The sequence below is a fragment of the Bombina bombina genome, chromosome 5 (genome assembly GCF_027579735.1).
Source record: "Bombina bombina isolate aBomBom1 chromosome 5, aBomBom1.pri, whole genome shotgun sequence".
Lineage (NCBI taxonomy): Eukaryota > Metazoa > Chordata > Amphibia > Anura > Bombinatoridae > Bombina > Bombina bombina.
Genome location: NC_069503.1, coordinates 939,501,957 through 939,520,108, shown reverse-complemented (window position 1 = coordinate 939,520,108; position 18,152 = coordinate 939,501,957). Strand labels below are relative to the sequence as shown.

General features: G+C 41.8%; 1 protein-coding gene across 2 annotated transcripts in view; it reads left to right on the top strand.

Moving 5' to 3' along the window:
* ELOC (elongin C) overlaps positions 1-14,052 on the top strand; it is a 28,364-nt gene extending 14,312 nt beyond the window's left edge. For both annotated transcript variants that reach the window (XM_053715134.1, XM_053715133.1), the window contains one exon: positions 13,625-14,052. In XM_053715134.1, coding sequence (XP_053571109.1) covers positions 13,625-13,815 — 191 coding nt within the window. In that variant the 3' untranslated portion in view covers positions 13,816-14,052. The remainder of the gene's footprint in view (positions 1-13,624) is intronic.
* The last annotated feature ends 4,100 nt before the right edge of the window (positions 14,053-18,152 follow it).

The following is an 18,152-nucleotide window of genomic DNA, read 5'->3' as shown; positions in this document are numbered from 1 at the left end:
TTTTAATATAAACATATATACTAAAACAAGCAGTGGTTCTACCATACTTGTTTTAACCACATTATTGTAATTGTTTTATATTGCTGATGTAACACATTCCTTATGTTTACCATATACAGTTCAAAGGGCAGAAAATAAGTCAATTTTTATGGTATCATTAGTCTAACAAACTTGAGCCACAAGGCCCTTCTTACCATGTTAGTGAGAAGTAAAATTAACTAGGACATAGCTGTAAATTAAAGCAGTTTTTGTTTTCTTAAGATTTGCAAGAAAAAGGCAAAACGTTGTTAACCTTAGAAAATAAGCAGTAAGTGCAACATAACAAACCTTAATGGCTAAATCGCTAAAAACACAGCCAGGCTAGAATAAAACATGGCCCTGGCTCACTGCTGGAAGCAAAAGCTGGGATTTTATTTTTAATTAATTTTATTTCTTTTACAAACTAAGTCTGGCAATAGAAACCTAAAACAAAAGAGAGAGATGCAAAATCTATGTATTTAGTACTTTCAACAGAAATTGTCTCCAAACCTCAAACTAGGCTTCTAACACAGAAAACTGCTAACCTTTGCACCCCATATGTGTTGGAACTACATTTCCCATGATGCTTAGGCACTTTGGAGTCTAGTTTAGCATAATGGGAAATGTAGTTCTGAAGCATCAGGGTTGCCAAGGGTAGCCATCACTGGTTTAGGGTCCCCAACGGGAGGCAATCAAAATACCGAAACTCAAAATCTCTAATACCATAAAACAGAATGTTGAAATCCAGAAGATCATAATTCCAAATGTCTAAAATCCCAAAAATCAAAATGCAGAATGAACAAAATCCGAAAATGCAAAATCCCTAAACATAAAAAAAACCTATAGATATGATGTGCTGTAATGTCCCCATCTTCACTATCATTTTGCCTCCACCTGGAGGGGTTCAAGGGGGGTGAAGGTTCACTTGGGGTGTATGCTAGAGGATCGGCGATGTGCCCCCTTGAACTCTGCAGGCAGAGGGAAAAAGATAGTGAAGATATGGACTGCTTTCCAGATTTCTGTAAGTTAGGGATTTCATTTTTCAGCATTTTAAAATTTGGGATTATGTTGTGTCAGTATTTTTAAATTTCGGTCTTTAGAACTTCCGGATTGCGGCGTTCGGTCTTGTGTACTTCGGTCTTTTGATATAGACCAGTCTCCAACAAGCTCTCTGCTTCATTAAAACAGGTGATTTCAAAGGAGCAAGGGGGGGGGGGGATAAAACCTGGGTAAAAAAATGGCAACATTTGTCTGAAAAAGCACAGTCAGAGGTAAAGATTAATACATTTCAGACTTTAGAAGCTTTGGAAAAAAGAACAAATACACAGAATTATGTTAGAGACTGTCAACACCAGAATTTTTATTCTTTTAAAAGATAGATTATCCCTTTATTATCCATTCCCCAGTTTTGCATAACCAACACAGTTATAATACACTTTTTTACCTCTGTAATTACCTTGTATCTAAGCCTCTGCAAACTGCCCCCTTCAGTTCTTTTGACAGACTTGCATTTTTGCCAATCAGTACTGACTCCTAGGTAACTTCACGTGCATGAGCTCAATGTTACCGGTTGACACACATGCACTAACACCCTCTAGTGGTGAAAAACTGTCAAAATGCATTCAGATTTGAGGCGGCCTTCAAGGTCTATGAAATTGGCATATGAGCCTACCTAGGTTTAGCTTTCCACCAAGAGAACAAAGCAAAATGGGTTAAAGTCAATCTGAAAGTTGTTTTAAAATGACATGTCCTATTTGAATCATGAAAGTTTATTTTGGACTTGACTGCCCCTTAACATAAAAATATCATATAATGAATATAATTTAAACTTATTTGATAGGCAGTCCTGTTTTATGTGCATAAGTACTAGTGCTACTTCTATAGACCTACATATAGCCATAAATGCATTCATCTTAGAATTACTCACAAGGCTTAATAATGTATATTTATGTGACACAGTTAACGCACACATGGGCATAACTTTACAAACTAAGCCCATAATATTACAATATAGATATAATGTAGATAGCATGGATTTGAGGTATTATGATAATTTAAATAGTACTTTTTATCTCTCTCTATATATTATGTCAGCAGCTGCACATAAAAGAAGGCAAAAACCTGCCAATTCAAAATAATTATAAAATGCCAGCTTGTGTAAAACCAAAAAGGCTGTAACTAAACTGTATCTGTCCACGACCTTTGGGGAGGGCTATTCACTGGTAATTATTACCAGGGAGGGCCAAGATAAACCAAATTAAAGAAATAGGCAGAGAAGATTTTGATTGTTCCAGGTAGGGAAACAAGTCTTTTATAAAAAAATATATATATATATATATATATTTTTTTAAATATTAATTAAAAAGTTTGGATTTTGGAAATTCGGATTTGTACGTGTACTATTATGTACAATACCCCAACCCGATGGCATATTAGGTGACACTGACAGTTAGTGATTGTATACTTAAAATGGAGCCTAGGTACTGGCATGCTAGCATCAATCTCACTAGGCAATTACTGGATGCCTTAGTAGTGAGGCATTCTAGTGGTGCACCAAAAAAAGTGCCCCATGGTCATATAACTGACAGCCAATCACAGTGATCAAATGTAAAAAAAAATGACAAGCCATTGTTTATTAACAATGGCATGTCTTGACTGCCTCTCTCCATGTGAATACATACGTGGAAAAAGTATTACATTTATTTTAATAGATTTTATTTTAATAGTTTTATTTTTTTTTATAGTGTGTGTGTATATGTGTGTATGTATATGTATGTATATATATATATATCTATCTCTATATATATCTATATATATATATATATATATATATATATATATATATATATAATGAAATTTATTTTATGCCTTTGGTAACAAAATGGTTAATCATAGTGTCAAAAAACCTCTAGATAAATACTCTGGGGTGTCTATTCTACAAATATGTATTTGTGTAGCAGTTTTAAAATGGGTGACCACTTTTTAGCTTATAAACATTTTCAGTATTACATTCCTATTTATTATTTTCCATATAGGGTATCCTACGAAAGTCCTGTTTTGCCTTTTAAGAAATAGTGTATATTTTTTATGGATGTATTAACAAGAGAGCTAATTATGATGAAAATAATACTAACAAAACTTTTCAAAAAGGCCTGTCTCATTTAAAGGGATATGAAACATTTATTTCTAATGACATGGTGAGTCCACGGATCATAATTAATTACTGTTGGAAATATCACTCTTGGCCAGCAGGAGGAGACAGAGCACCACAGCAAAGCTGCTAAGTATCACTTCCCTCCCCACAAACCCCAGTCATTCTCTTTGCCTGTGTTGCAAGGAAATGGTAAAGTTTAAGTGTCTGATAGAAATTTCTTCAATCAAGATTTTATTATTTTAAAGCAGAGCAGGTTTGCTCTGATCTTTCCTGGGGTCTAGCCGTAGCCCACATCAGTCTCTTCAGTAGAGCAGTGGTGGCTTTTAAGCAATTGGGAACTTATGGGGTATAATCCCCACCGCGCCTCTCAAACAGTTGTTGCTGCCCTACTTTGGAAGCCTGAGTAAGCTTATTCAGTCTTTCTTTTTTCCCCACAGGTCCATGTGAGGAAACATACCCTCTCAAACCAGGTGAGCTGTCCTTCTGCCGGGCAGATCTAGATTCAGGTAAGTGCCAAGTTTATTTATTTTTCTTTTGTCAGGTAAAATATGGTTTTTAACAGTTAAATCTGTATGGGACGCTAAGTAAAAGTAATCCTATTAAGGGTTAATAGGATAATTGTAAGAAGATTATGCAGGCACTGGGGAAGAGAGGAGCATTTATTTGAAGGGCTCAGTTATGTGTTTTTCTCCGGACATGGAAAGAATCTGTAGTGTATTTTACAGTGTACAACGTACTCTCGGCGGCTCTACTCTGAGTTAATGGCGGCCGGGAAGTACAGCGCTTAAGGAACGCCCACGATTAGGGAGGCAGTCTTCTGAGGCAGCAAGATAGTAGGGGTTTTTTTTTGGGCGCCTTTCCGGATTCACTTCCTGTGAGTCCCAGAATAGAGAAGTGGTTTCGTTGCGGCTCTGCTGGATCAGAGAAGTCTGAGGAGCGATCGCTTAGTATCCTGTTTGAGCAGCTCCGGATTGTTTGCTTTCTCTTGATACCGGCAACCAGCAGGACAGGTTGCTAAGGTGTAGAGGCTGTCTGAGTTTTTAGAGATCCGCTACTCTGTTGTTGAGAATAAAAATTTAGTTAAATATTTAAAGTGACAGTAACGTTTTTTGCCAGTAATATTATCCAAGTTAAATAAAAGCAGTTTTATTTTTTTCTTTGGTTACTGGTTAAAGATGGACCCAGAGGCCTTCCAAAATGTTATTTCTAGCCTGTGTTTTGACTCCCAGGTGGAACCACCAATCCCTTTTTGTTCTTCATGTATTGAAAGAACATTGCATTACAGGGATAGACTTTTTTGATTCTGAGCCATTATTAGCCGAGACATATGCTGTTCAGGGGTCTCCTGTTCGAGATATGCCGCAGCTTTTTCCTCAAGCGTCCCAAACCTTGTCGTCTACTCATGCAGTGCCCTGCGTTTTCCTCTCACACTCCGGTAGGAGTTACTTTGCAAGACATTGCTACCCAAATATCCTCTGCGGTAACTGATGCGCTGTCTGCTTTTCCCATGCTGCAGGGAAAGCGCAAGAGGAAATGTAAAGAATCAGTAAGTAAGGTTTCTGACACAGTCGTGGCTATTCCGAGTGCTTCCTCCCAGAAGTCTGAGGAGGAAGATACTTCGATAGCATTTGAGGGTGAGATCTCAGTGTAATTCCTTCTTCTAATGCTGAAGTTAAATCCTTCAGGTTTAAAGGAACACTAAACCCAAATGTTTTCTTTCATGATTTAGATAGAGCATGCAATTTTAAGCAACTTTCTAATTTACTCCTATTATCAAATTTTATTTGTCCTCTTACTATCTTTATTTTAAAAGCAGGGATGTGATGCATAGGAGCCGGCCCATTTTTGCTTGAGGACCTGGGTTATGCTTGCTTATTGGTGGCTAAATGTTAGCCTCCAATAAGCAAGCGCTATCCATGGTGCTGAACCTAAAATGGGCTGGCTGCTAAGATTTACATTCCTGCTTTTTAAATAAAGATGGCAAAAGAACAAATACAAATTGATAATAGGATTAAATTTGAAAGTTGCTTAAAATTTCATGCTCTATCCGAATCACGAAAGAAAACAATTGGGTTCAGTGTTCCTTTAAGCTGGAACACCTCCGTTTGTTACTTAAGGAGATTTTGGCTACCTTGGACGACTATGATACGACTGTCGTAGTCAATACTAAGAAGTCTAGTAAGCTAAACAAGTAATTTGATGTACCCTCCGTGGTGGAGGTTTTCCCAGTACCAGCTCGTGCTACAGAGATTATTGCACGGGAGTGGGAGAGACCTACTATTCCTTTTTCTCCATCTCCAATTTTTAAGAAAATGTTTCCAATATCTGACTCTATTAAGGAGTCTTGGCAATGGTGGAAGGGGCCATTTCCACTTTAGCTAAGAGAACCACTATTCCCATGGAGGATAACTGTTCCTTTAAGGATCCTATGGATAAGAGGTTTTCAGGCTTTACTAAAAAAGATGTATGTTCATCAGGGTTTGCAATAGCAGCCTGCGGTGTGTATTGCTACTCTCACCAGTGCGGCAGCCTACTTATTTGATGCGTTGTCTTATTCTTTTCAGACAGATACTACTCTTGAGGAAATCCAGGATAGGATCAATTCTCTTAAGTTGGCCAATTCCTTTATCACGGATGCTTCCTTACAAGTCATTAAGTTGGGAGCAAAGATTTCTGGCTTTGCTGTACTGGCCCGTAAAGCCTTATGGTTGAAGTCCTGATCTGCGGATGTTTCATCCAAGTCCAAACTTTTGGCGATTCCCTACAAGGGTAAGACCTTGTTTGGGTCAGGCTTGGCCAAAATTATTTCGGATATTACGGGAGGAAAAGGACATTTCCTCCCTCAGGATAAGAGGAATAAACAGGACGTCAGAGTAATTTTCGTTCCTTTCGAAACTTAAAAGGTAAGCCTCTTCCCCCCCCCCCCCCCTTCCAAGCAGGAACAGTCCAAGTGTTCCTGGAAGTCCAATCAGTCTTGGAACAAGGGGAAGCAATCTATGAAGCCCGCAAATGATTCAAAGTCAGCATGAAGGGTCTGCCCCTGATCCGGGAGCGGATCTTTTTGGGGGCAGACTTTCTCACTTCGCTCAAGCCTGGCCCTAGTGGAGATATCATCTCTTCCACCTTGGAGACTTCCACTGAGGCAGGACCTTCTACTTCAAGGGCCCTTCCTTCATCCAAATATTGTTTCTCTAAAGCTGACTGCTTGGAGATTAAAGGCTTAATTCTATCTAAGCCCGGTTTTTCGGAGTCGGTCATTGAGCCCTTGATACAAGCTCGTAAGCCTGTGACTAGAAAGATCTACCATAAGATATGGCACAAATATGTATTCTGGTGTGAATCCAAGGGGTTCTCGTGGAGTAGAGTCAGGATTCCTAGAATTTTGTCCTTTCTCCAGGAAGGTCTTGAGAAGGGTTTGTCTGCAAGTACCTTGAAAGGTCACATTTTTGCCTTGTCTATATTGTTGCATAAACGTCTGGCGGATGTGCCAGATGTGCAATCCTTCTGTCAGGCCTTGGTCAGAATCAGGCCTGTGTTCAAACCTGTTACTCCTCCCTGGAGTCTTAACCTTGTTCTTAAAGTTCTTCAGCAGGCTCCATTTGAGCCTATGTATTCCATAGATATTAAGATGTTACCTTGTAAAGTTTTGTTTCTCGTTGCAATTTCTACTGCTCGAAGAGTCTCTGAACTCTCGGCGTTGCCGTGTGAATCTCCTTACCTTGTTTTTTCATTCGGAATAGGTAGTTTTGCGTACTAAGTTAGGTTTTACTTCCTAAAGTGGTTTTGGATAGGAATATCAACCAGGAAATCGTTGTTCCTTCTTTGTGTCCTAACCCTTCTTCTCATAAAGAGCGTTTACTGCACAACCTCTATGGGGTGCGTGCGTTGAAATACTATTTACAGGCGACTAAGGAGTTTCGCCAGTCTTCTGCTTTGTTTGTCGTTTTCTCTAGGAAACGCAAGGGTCAGAAAGCTACAGCTGCGTCTCTTTCTCTCTGGCTGAGGCATGTAATTTGCTTGGCCTATGAAACTGCTGGACAGCAGCCTGCTGAGAGAATAATGGCTCATTCCACGAGGGCTGTGTCTTCTTCCTGGGCCTTCAAAAATTAAGCTTCTGTGGAACAGATTTGCAAGGCTGCAACTTGGTCCTCTCTACACACTTTTTCGAAATTCTATAAATTTGATACTTTTGCCTTGGCTGAGGCTTCTTTTGGAAGAAAGGTTCTTCAAGCAGTGGTGCCTTCTTTTTAGGTTCCCTGTCTTGTCCCTCCCTTATCATCATCTGTGTCCTCTAGCTTGGGTATTGATTCCCAACAGTATTTTCTGATGATCCGTGGACTCAGTGTCATTAGAAAGAAAACAAAATGCTTACCCGCCTTGTTTTTTTCAGACAGTCTTTTTGTTTTGAAAACCTCAGGTACCTCTCTCTGCACCTTGTGTTGCTTCCTTTCTCCCCTTTTCCTTCGGTCGAATGACTGGGGATTGTGGGAAGTAATACTTAACAGCTTTGCACTGGTGCTCTTTGCCTCTTCTTGCTGGCCAGGAGTGATATTCCCAACAGTAATTAATGATGATCCGTGTCAAGAAAGAAATAAATTTATCAGGTAAGCATAAATTTCGTTTTTCTTTAGTGATTCCAATTTCAAACAACTTTCTATTTTACTTCTATTAATTTTTTCATCATTATCTTGGTATGTTTTGTGGAAAAGCAGCAACCTAAGCTTCGGAGCCTGACCATTTATGTCAGCAGTTTTGCAAGAATGTTATCTATTTGCAAGAGCACTTGATGATGGCCGCACTATTTCCTGCCATGTAGTGCTTCAGATGCCCACCAAGGTATATCTTCAACAAAGAATATTATGGGAATGAAGCAAATTTGATAATAGAAGTACATTGGAAACATTTTAATATGGTATGCTCTGTCTGAATAAAAAAAAAAAGAAAATGTTTGGGTTTCATGTCTTTTTAAGAATGGAAACTTGGAAAACGTCTCCTTAAAGGGACAGTCTGCACCAGAATTGTTATTGTTTTAAAAGATAGATGATGCCTTTACTACCCATTCCCCAGCTTTGCACAACCAACATTGTTATATTAATATACTTTATAACATATAAACCTCTAAATCTCTGCCTGTTTCTAAGCCACTACACACAGCAGTCTCTTGTTGTGAAAAGCTAATTAGAAACCATGTGATAAGAGGTTAAGTCATGTGGGCCATATAGATAACATTGTGCTCTCTCCTGTGGAGTTGTGCATGACACTGCACCAATTGGCTAAAAATGCATGTCAATAGATAATAAATATATAGTCATGTGATAAGGAGGCTGTCAGAAGAGGCTTAGAGACAAGGTAATCACAGAGGTAAAAAGTATAGTATAACCTTGTTGGCTGTGCATAACTGGGGTATCTATACTATAATTGTGTTTGCAATGTCCGTTGGCAGTTGCGCACACACATACTCAAAGGAATGTTGGATGCGGCGACAGACAGCTTCAGGAGCTCCAACTCTCAGCTGTAACATAACAGCTGAGAGCTGGAGCTTCTAAAGCTTCAGATATCTGCCGCATATGGAGCCGGAGTGTGATCGGTGCTCCACCTCCATATGAGGCCAGATGCCTGATCGTTAGACGGTGACACTGTGTGTGTGTCACTGTCTGTAACGATCTTCTGCTGGTGGAGGTGTGGACAAACTGACCTGATGTGGACAACCGGGCGTGGTGGGGACGGGCCGTCCGGGCGTGGTGGGGCCGAGCCGGCCGGCGTGATGGGGGCAGGGCAGAGCCTGGGCGGGGCCAGGTGGGAGCAACCGTGGCTTTCTGCGTGAGAGCGCACAAGAGGGGTGACAGAGAGCAAAAGAGGGGGGAGATAGAGAAGGGTGAGAGAGAGAGCCAAAGAGAAGGGTGAGAGAGAGAGCCAAAGAGAAGGGTGAGAGAGAGAGCCAAAGAGAAGGGTGAGAGAGAGAGCCAAAGAGAAGGGTGAGAGAGAGAGCGCCAAAGAGAAGGGTGAGAGAGAGAGCGCCATAGAGAAGGGTGAGAGAGAGAGCGCCAAAGAGAAGGGTGAGAGAGAGAGCGCCAAAGAGAAGGGTGAGAGAGAGAGCGCCAAAGAGAAGGGTGAGAGAGAGAGCGCCAAAGAGAAGGGTGAGAGAGAGAGCGCCAAAGAGAAGGGTGAGAGAGAGAGCGCCAAAGAGAAGGGTGAGAGAGAGAGCGCCAAAGAGAAGGGTGAGAGAGAGAGCGCCAAAGAGAAGGGTGAGAGAGAGAGCGCCAAAGAGAAGGGTGAGAGAGAGAGCGCCAAAGAGAAGGGTGAGAGAGAGAGCCAAAGAGAAGGGTGAGAGAGAGAGCCAAAGAGAAGGGTGAGAGAGAGAGCCAAAGAGAAGGGTGAGAGAGAGAGCGCCAAAGAGAAGGGTGAGAGAGAGAGCGCCAAAGAGAAGGGTGAGAGAGAGAGCGCCAAAGAGAAGGGTGAGAGAGAGAGCGCCAAAGAGAAGGGTGAGAGAGAGAGCGCCAAAGAGAAGGGTGAGAGAGAGAGCGCCAAAGAGAAGGGTGAGAGAGAGAGCGCCAAAGAGAAGGGTGAGAGAGAGAGCGCCAAAGAGAAGGGTGAGAGAGAGAGCGCCAAAGAGAAGGGTGAGAGAGAGAGCGCCAAAGAGAAGGGTGAGAGAGAGAGCTCCAAAGAGAAGGGTGAGAGAGAGAGCGCCAAAGAGAAGGGTGAGAGAGAGAGCGCCAAAGAGAAGGGTGAGAGAGAGAGCGCCAAAGAGAAGGGTGAGAGAGAGAGCGCCAAAGAGAAGGGTGAGAGAGAGAGCGCCAAAGAGAAGGGTGAGAGAGAGAGCGCCAAAGAGAAGGGTGAGAGAGAGAGCGCCAAAGAGAAGGGTGAGAGAGAGAGCGCCAAAGAGAAGGGTGAGAGAGAGAGCGCCAAAGAGAAGGGTGAGAGAGAGAGCGCCAAAGAGAAGGGTGAGAGAGAGAGCGCCAAAGAGAAGGGTGAGAGAGAGAGCGCCAAAGAGAAGGGTGAGAGAGAGAGCGCCAAAGGGAAGGGTGAGAGCGCCAAAGGGAAGGGTGAGAGCGCCAAAGGGAAGGGTGAGAGAGAGAGCGCCAAAGGGAAGGGTGAGAGAGAGAGCGCCAAAGGGAAGGGTGAGAGAGAGAGCGCCAAAGGGAAGGGTGAGAGAGAGAGCGCCAAAGGGAAGGGTGAGAGAGAGAGCGCCAAAGAGAAGGGTGAGAGAGAGAGCGCCAAAGAGAAGGGTGAGAGAGAGAGCGCCAAAGAGAAGGGTGAGAGAGAGAGCGCCAAAGAGAAGGGTGAGAGAGAGAGCGCCAAAGAGAAGGGTGAGAGAGAGAGCGCCAAAGAGAAGGGTGAGAGAGAGAGCGCCAAAGAGAAGGGTGAGAGAGAGAGCGCCAAAGAGAAGGGTGAGAGAGAGAGCGCCAAAGAGAAGGGTGAGAGAGAGAGCGCCAAAGAGAAGGGTGAGAGAGAGAGCGCCAAAGAGAAGGGTGAGAGAGAGAGCGCCAAAGAGAAGGGTGAGAGAGAGAGCGCCAAAGAGAAGGGTGAGAGAGAGAGCGCCAAAGAGAAGGGTGAGAGAGAGAGCGCCAAAGAGAAGGGTGAGAGAGAGAGCGCCAAAGAGAAGGGTGAGAGAGAGAGCGCCAAAGAGAAGGGTGAGAGAGAGAGCGCCAAAGAGAAGGGTGAGAGAGAGAGCGCCAAAGAGAAGGGTGAGAGAGAGAGCGCCAAAGAGAAGGGTGAGAGAGAGAGCGCCAAAGAGAAGGGTGAGAGAGAGAGCGCCAAAGAGAAGGGTGAGAGAGAGAGCGCCAAAGAGAAGGGTGAGAGAGAGAGCGCCAAAGGGAAGGGTGAGAGAGAGAGCGCCAAAGGGAAGGGTGAGAGAGCGCCAAAGGGAAGGGTGAGAGAGCGCCAAAGGGAAGGGTGAGAGAGAGAGCGCCAAAGGGAAGGGTGAGAGAGAGAGCGCCAAAGGGAAGGGTGAGAGAGAGAGCGCCAAAGGGAAGGGTGAGAGAGAGAGCGCCAAAGGGAAGGGTGAGAGAGAGAGCGCCAAAGGGAAGGGTGAGAGAGAGAGCGCCAAAGGGAAGGGTGAGAGAGAGAGCGCCGAAGAGAAGGGTGAGAGAGAGAGCCAAAGAGAAGAGGGGGGGGGAGAGAGAGCCAAAGAGAAGAGGGGGGGGGAGAGAGAGCCAAAGAGAAGAGGGGGGGGGGAGAGAGAGCCAAAGAGAAGAGGGGGGGGAGAGAGAGCCAAAGAGAAGAGGGGGGGGGGAGAGAGAGCCAAAGAGAAGAGGGGGGGGGGGAGAGAGAGCCAAAGAGAAGAGGGGGGGGGGAGAGAGAGCCAAAGAGAAGAGGGGGGGGGGAGAGAGAGCCAAAGAGAAGAGGGGGGGGGGAGAGAGAGCCAAAGAGAAGAGGGGGGGGGAGAGAGAGCCAAAGAGAAGAGGGGGGGGGGAGAGAGAGCCAAAGAGAAGAGGGGGGGGAGAGAGAGCCAAAGAGAAGAGGGGGGGGGAGAGAGAGCCAAAGAGAAGAGGGGGGGGGGGAGAGAGAGCCAAAGAGAAGAGGGGGGGGGGGAGAGAGAGCCAAAGAGAAGAGGGGGGGGGGGGAGAGAGAGCCAAAGAGAAGAGGGGGGGGGGGGAGAGAGAGCCAAAGAGAAGAGGGGGGGGGGGGAGAGAGAGCCAAAGAGAAGAGGGGGGGGGGGGAGAGAGAGCCAAAGAGAAGAGGGGGGGGGGGGGGAGAGCCAAAGAGAAGAGGGGGGGGGGGGAGAGAGAGCCAAAGAGAAGAGGGGGGGGGGGAGAGAGAGCCAAAGAGAAGAGGGGGGGGGGGAGAGAGAGCCAAAGAGAAGAGGGGGGGGGGGAGAGAGAGCCAAAGAGAAGAGGGGGGGGGAGAGAGAGCCAAAGAGAAGAGGGGGGGGGAGAGAGAGCCAAAGAGAAGGGGGGGGGGAGAGCCAAAGAAAAGGGGGAAGCAGAGAGAGCCAAAGGGTTGGTGAAAGAATCCACCTGGATGCAGCGTAAGTTTAACTCATATGCAATAAAACAAACAATAACATTTAGATTTTGCTCTGAAACCTTTCAATGAGTAATACCCTTTTAATATAAACTATAACAATAATGGTTAACCACAACCTTACTTTTGTGTATAGATGTAAAGTTTCTATATGCTAAATGCATTTAAATATCCTAACTAATCAAGGGTAAAAGCAAGAGAAATTGTTTAAAATAAAATAGTAGGGTCGTCTCTTTATCCGCCCCATCCTGACTCAGAAAACAGCATATGTTGTTTACTCACCGATAAAGGGATAATGGTCTGGGAAAAAAATTATTTTGGAGAGCAGGAATAAGGCAAGCCATTCTACCCAGTTTAGAGAGACAGGTATGGTTGCGGAGCATACTGGAATCTTTGTGGCGATCAAGGTATGTCTGAGGGAGTCATTCGGATTCCAAGCGCCACAGAAGGGCTAGATACTTTCAAGACACTACTCAACCTGAGAGATCTGATGTGGGCTCGGTCCAGAACTGGAAATTCTTTTTTCTTTTTCATTGCCCTGGACCCCCAGTGTGAATACTGTGTGAACTATTGCATGAGGTGCCTTAGTGGTGCTTCATAATTTTGTAGTACCCAATATCTCGTAGTGATTTGAGAACGTTAAATATTATGTATATTCCTGGTAGTATATTTTTACTTCTCCTCAACATAATCGAATATTTATGGTTTGTCCATGGGTTTTATTTATTCTATAAATGGGAAACCTGTAACTCTAAACTCTATTGCAAATGCCTTTGTAGAGAGTAGCTAGATTATTCTGTAATTTTCATGAGAAAGGATGTTGGCCGCTATTTTAGATAGTCTCACCTAGTTAAATATCATTCTAACACGACTTATTTACGTTCGCTTATTTTAGCTGCATCTTTTAGTTATGTTCAGCATTTATAAAAAAAGTTGGAATAGTGTTGATGATTATTTGCTGTAAAAGAAAAAGATTGTCACGATCAGATCAATGCTGAAATATTTCCTGAGTTCCGGCAACTGAACAGAAGATACGTCATAATTTGAGAATGTATAGCACTGCTAGATTACGCCCCTTGTTCCAGTCACGTAATGCCCTAACTGGAACTACATGAGCGGTTCGGTGACGTTGCAAAGGTGTACGGATTATATTGTGCATGTGCTGGTGGCCATGATTGAGGGTTCTGATATGTGCATACAACAGAATTTATTGGTAATTTATTATTTGCTCACAGGGTGCTTGGGCTAATCAGCCCAGCAGAGAAACGGTTAAATAAGGAACCACACCTTGCAGTCTGCATTGTGTAGTGTTTGCTGATTGCTCTAATTAACTGTTTCACTGCTGGGCCGCTCACAAAACTGGCCCTAGAGGGAACACTGCTTGCAACTGGTCCCACATCTATAAACTTGTAATAAGTACATGAAACATTTAAATATTAGTTTTTTTGTTTTTTTTTTTAATTAATTTAATTTGTTTTACTATTTCAGGTCAATTTGCAGAAAATGAAACAAATGAAGTGAATTTCAGAGAGATTCCCTCCCACGTTCTATCCAAAGTCTGCATGTATTTTACTTACAAAGTTCGTTATACAAACAGCTCCACAGAAATACCTGAATTTCCTATTGCGCCTGAGATCGCACTGGAACTTCTGATGGCAGCAAACTTCTTAGACTGTTAAATAAAATAAATTATGGGAAATGATTGTTTTCTTTTGTATTTAAAAGCTTTAGTTTGGATAGTGTTTTTTCACATAGCATGTTTTCTGCATTTTTTCTGAACAGTGTATAATATATGGCAGTATATAAAATAATCTAAATCCTTCTTTTGCAGAGCAAAAGGTTATTAAAGCTTTGCTTCCGGGCTTACATTTTGCTCTCTCACAATCTGTCCATAATAAACCAATATGACAATTGTTCATGTTATGCGTTAGATATGTCTTTCATATATTTATAGGATAATGACTTGAAGTTCACAAGGTGTTTGCCCAATATATCTTATTGTATCTTATTCCTGTAACAGAAAAGGTAATGATAGAATGAACTTATTCTTTTAAGCACTGTATTATAGTCATTGCCCCAATTTTATTCAAACATTTGCTGACAAAGTCATTTGGTCATTATTTTCTATTGCAAAAACCTCCCTTATACCAAATTTGGCAATACTTCAACTAGGGTGTAACACTTATGTTTCCATGTAAAATTGTAACTCAAAAGATTATAAAATGGAATATAAAAATTGTCGCTTTGCATCAATCTGGCACATTTTGTTGAAAATAAGACTAAAAATAAGACATAAATTCAGCATACATTTTTTTTTTTATGATTTTAGTGCTGATTTCACTAATTTTAGAATGCTTACTCTTTTGTGCCTTGCCGAAATTCAGTGAAGAGGGAAAAACCTATTCGTAGCAGTAAATCGCCTTATGTCGATGTTCTGCAAAATGTCAGCTATTTATGTACTGACCCACTTTTTTGTTTAGTGTGTGGGTATTTTTAAGACCTCACTCTTTGACTAGAGTTTTGTTAATATATACAAAAAAAGTTTTAATTTAATGAGTACATCACATCAGTTTACTTTTCTTGTTTGTAACAAAAGCAAAAGGTTTCATTTCTTTTGCCACATGATGGTTATTGCTTTGGCTGTTCAGCCACACATGTTTTTGTGTGTGTAAATCGTATAAAATGTGTCTGCGTGGGAAGATTTTACCTGCACCAAACAAGCATGTTTGTGTATAGGGAGATCTTACCAGTTTTTATAAAAAAAAAAAAATAATAATTTCATTGTCTATATATTTTCATAGATGTTTCCATAGAGTTCTCAAATTTAAGTGTAGCCTGTCAGAAAACAGTGACATGGAAAAAAGCATTTATCTGTAATCAGATTGTAGACTCAACTCACTATAAAAAAAATAGCTAGATTTACATTATTATGGCATTATTGAGAAGTCATTGTTACCAATTATTAAATCATTGGAAAATAAGGCTGTGTGACATAGCATGCTACAGCATAAACAGAAGTGACCACAACTATAAAGGTAGGGGCAATGACATTTGTTTATTAAATAATCAATAATTATAACAATGCAACTGAGTCTGGCAGGAATACAAGAATGATGAACATCATAGTGTATTAGATAGGGCCAAAGGCTTAGCAACTTGTCTGCATTCAAAGTTGAAGGGGCAGTGTATTATAAGACTGAATTCCCCTTAATGTGTTTCTAATGACTTGTTATATACCAGTTGAAGAATATACAATTTATGGTAAATTGTTTTGTTTTTTTGTGTGTAGGAGTGTTTTCGTGCAGAATTTTGTGTATATATATATATATATATATATATATATATATATACACACATATACAGAGAGAGTCTGGCACTCTCTTGCAAACACAAGATTGGCCTCTTCCCCCTTGGTCCCCATTCACAGCCAAACAATGCATGCCTTCAATCAAACAAACTGGGAACCACACAATATTTAAATAAAAACTGTTAGTTTCCTAGAGATTTTCATTACTTTCTATGGGCCAGATGATCAAACATTCTCTAGTTTGGAGAGAGATTATAGTGCTGACTTCATAGGGGCAGAGCTCGCTGAATTTTCTAAGAAAAGAGGAGGAACCTGGGAATCCCAGAGAGATGCCTTCCATAGAAAGTAATGAAGCTCTCTGGGATACAACATTTCACATAGAAGAGAGAAAGTAAATAGAGAACCCCTGGGGCTGATATAAAGGCTCGGTTTGAATCGATTCCAAACTAAACTGAAATGTTTTCACTACAATTTTTAAATTGCTTTTTTCTATAATTCTAATGGTAGTGTGAGTCCACAAAATCCTATTCTTACATATGGGAATACATCTCCTGGCTTCCAGGAAGGAGGCAAAGACACCCCAAACAAAACATTAAACTAGCCCTCCTACTTCCTCTTCCCTCCCAGTAATTATTTGCCTAGTCATGGATATGGTAAGGATAGAGGTGTTCTGGATTTAAAGTTAAGGGTGAGTACTGGCTGTGTAAAGTAAATCTCCTAGTAGAAGTTGTGGTCAGAAGCCTGCCACAGATGTTTCTGGGAAGTTCTCCTGTCCGGCCATGAAGGCGTACTCCCTCAGTATATCCTCTGCTGTTAAAGTACAGGATGGGTGAACTACTGAATATGCAGATGGTCTCTCAGGGTAAGATTAGTGGATTGGGCAGCTGCTGGGTAAATGCCTGCACCCTGTTACAGCTATCACGCTATCAGCTCACTAAGAAGTGTAATTCATAGTCCATATTTTCAAGCACTTTATTAGTTTGGGCTTACAGACACATAATCAGATTCAGTGTTATGTCCTAATATTAACCCTAATATATAGGTGCACAATGCAGGGCAGCGTCTTCTAAGGATATTAAGATACTAACATGTATTAATAGAGGTATTTATGATGAAAGCATAATTCTGTCACTATAAATCCCTGGTAAGACCTCACCTTGAGTATGGGGTGCAGTTCTGGGGACTGATCTCAAAAAGAGACATTGCAGAGAAGGGCCACAAAGCGAATAAGAGGAATGAAAAATTTTAAGTGCCATAAAATATTTTATGTGCATATTTTTAAAAGGGTCAACAGGTAAAACTGAAAAAAGTATTTTAATAAAATTTCCAAAAAGCTGCAAAATTGCTTGCACTTTAGTGTTGCCAAGTATAGCATGCTCCACCCGTCTTATCAGTGTCCTACTCCAAACCGTGTGGTATCATATAACAGTGCGCATGTAAAGATAATTACTTATGCAAGGGGGGGGGGGTTGAGGAGGGACAGCAGGTACTGCTATTTGTTGCCAAGAGGCTTGCTCATTTCCATGGGGAAAATGTCACATGCTTTGAAAGCTTCAGCATTATACTGTGCACTGCATTAGGTGCCATGTGACTCTGTCCCATACCATGCACGAGTGCATTCTGCAGAAGCTATGGCCTGGATATCACCTTCCATATGTGAAAATGCCCAGGGGAGAGCTTGCTGCAAACAATACTATCCCTGAATTAAAGAGGTTCATGTGGGTCAAAACAGAGACCATTTTGCAGGTAAGCTTTGACTACATTATATATTTAGAAATTTGTTAGTTTATACTGTTTTATGTCCCTTTAAGCTATGAGTAGAGGTTAGCCAAACTGGGTCTGTTTTCTCTAGAAACAAAAGGCGCTTGAGAGATGATCTGATTACCTTATAAATTCAAGGCCCATATACAGAGATGACAGAAGCTCTTTTTATTACAAGAAAATTGTTTGTGTCAAGAAGTTACAATTTAAAGCGATTTAATCTATTGCAATCAAATTGTGGAACTCATTACCTTATGAGGTCATAAATGCCAATACCTTAGATACATTTGAAATGGTTTAGATACATTTCTGGCAAGAAACAGTATTCAGGGATATGATTGCTTGTGTTAAAGGGGCAGTCTTTAACACATATTGTTTATTGTTTTTAAAGATACATAATCCCTTTATTACCCATTCCCCAGTTTTGCATAACAAACACAGTTATATTAATACACTTTTTACCTCTGTGATTACCTTGTACCTAGGTATCTTCTGACAGCCCCCTGATCACATGACTGTGACTATTTTCTCTTGTTAAGTGTGTTCAGTCCACGGGTCATCCATTACTTATGGGATATATTCTCCTTCCCAACAGGAAGTTGCAAGAGGATCACCCAAGCAGTGCTGCTATATAGCTCCTCCCCTCACTTGTCATATCCAGTCATTCTCTTGCAAGTCTCAACAAAGAAGGAGGTCGCGAGAGGAGATAGGAGTTTTTACCTAATTATTCTTCAATCAAAAGTTTATTATTTTAAAATGGCACCGGAGTGTGCTGTTTTTTCTCTCAGGCAGTATTTAGAAGAAGAATCTGCCTGCGTTTTCTATGATCTTAGCAGACGTAACTAAGATCCACTGGCTGTTCTCGCACATTCTGAGGAGTGGGGTAACTTCAGAAAAGGGAATAGCATGCGGGGTCCCCCGCAAATGAGGTATGTGCAGTAATATTTT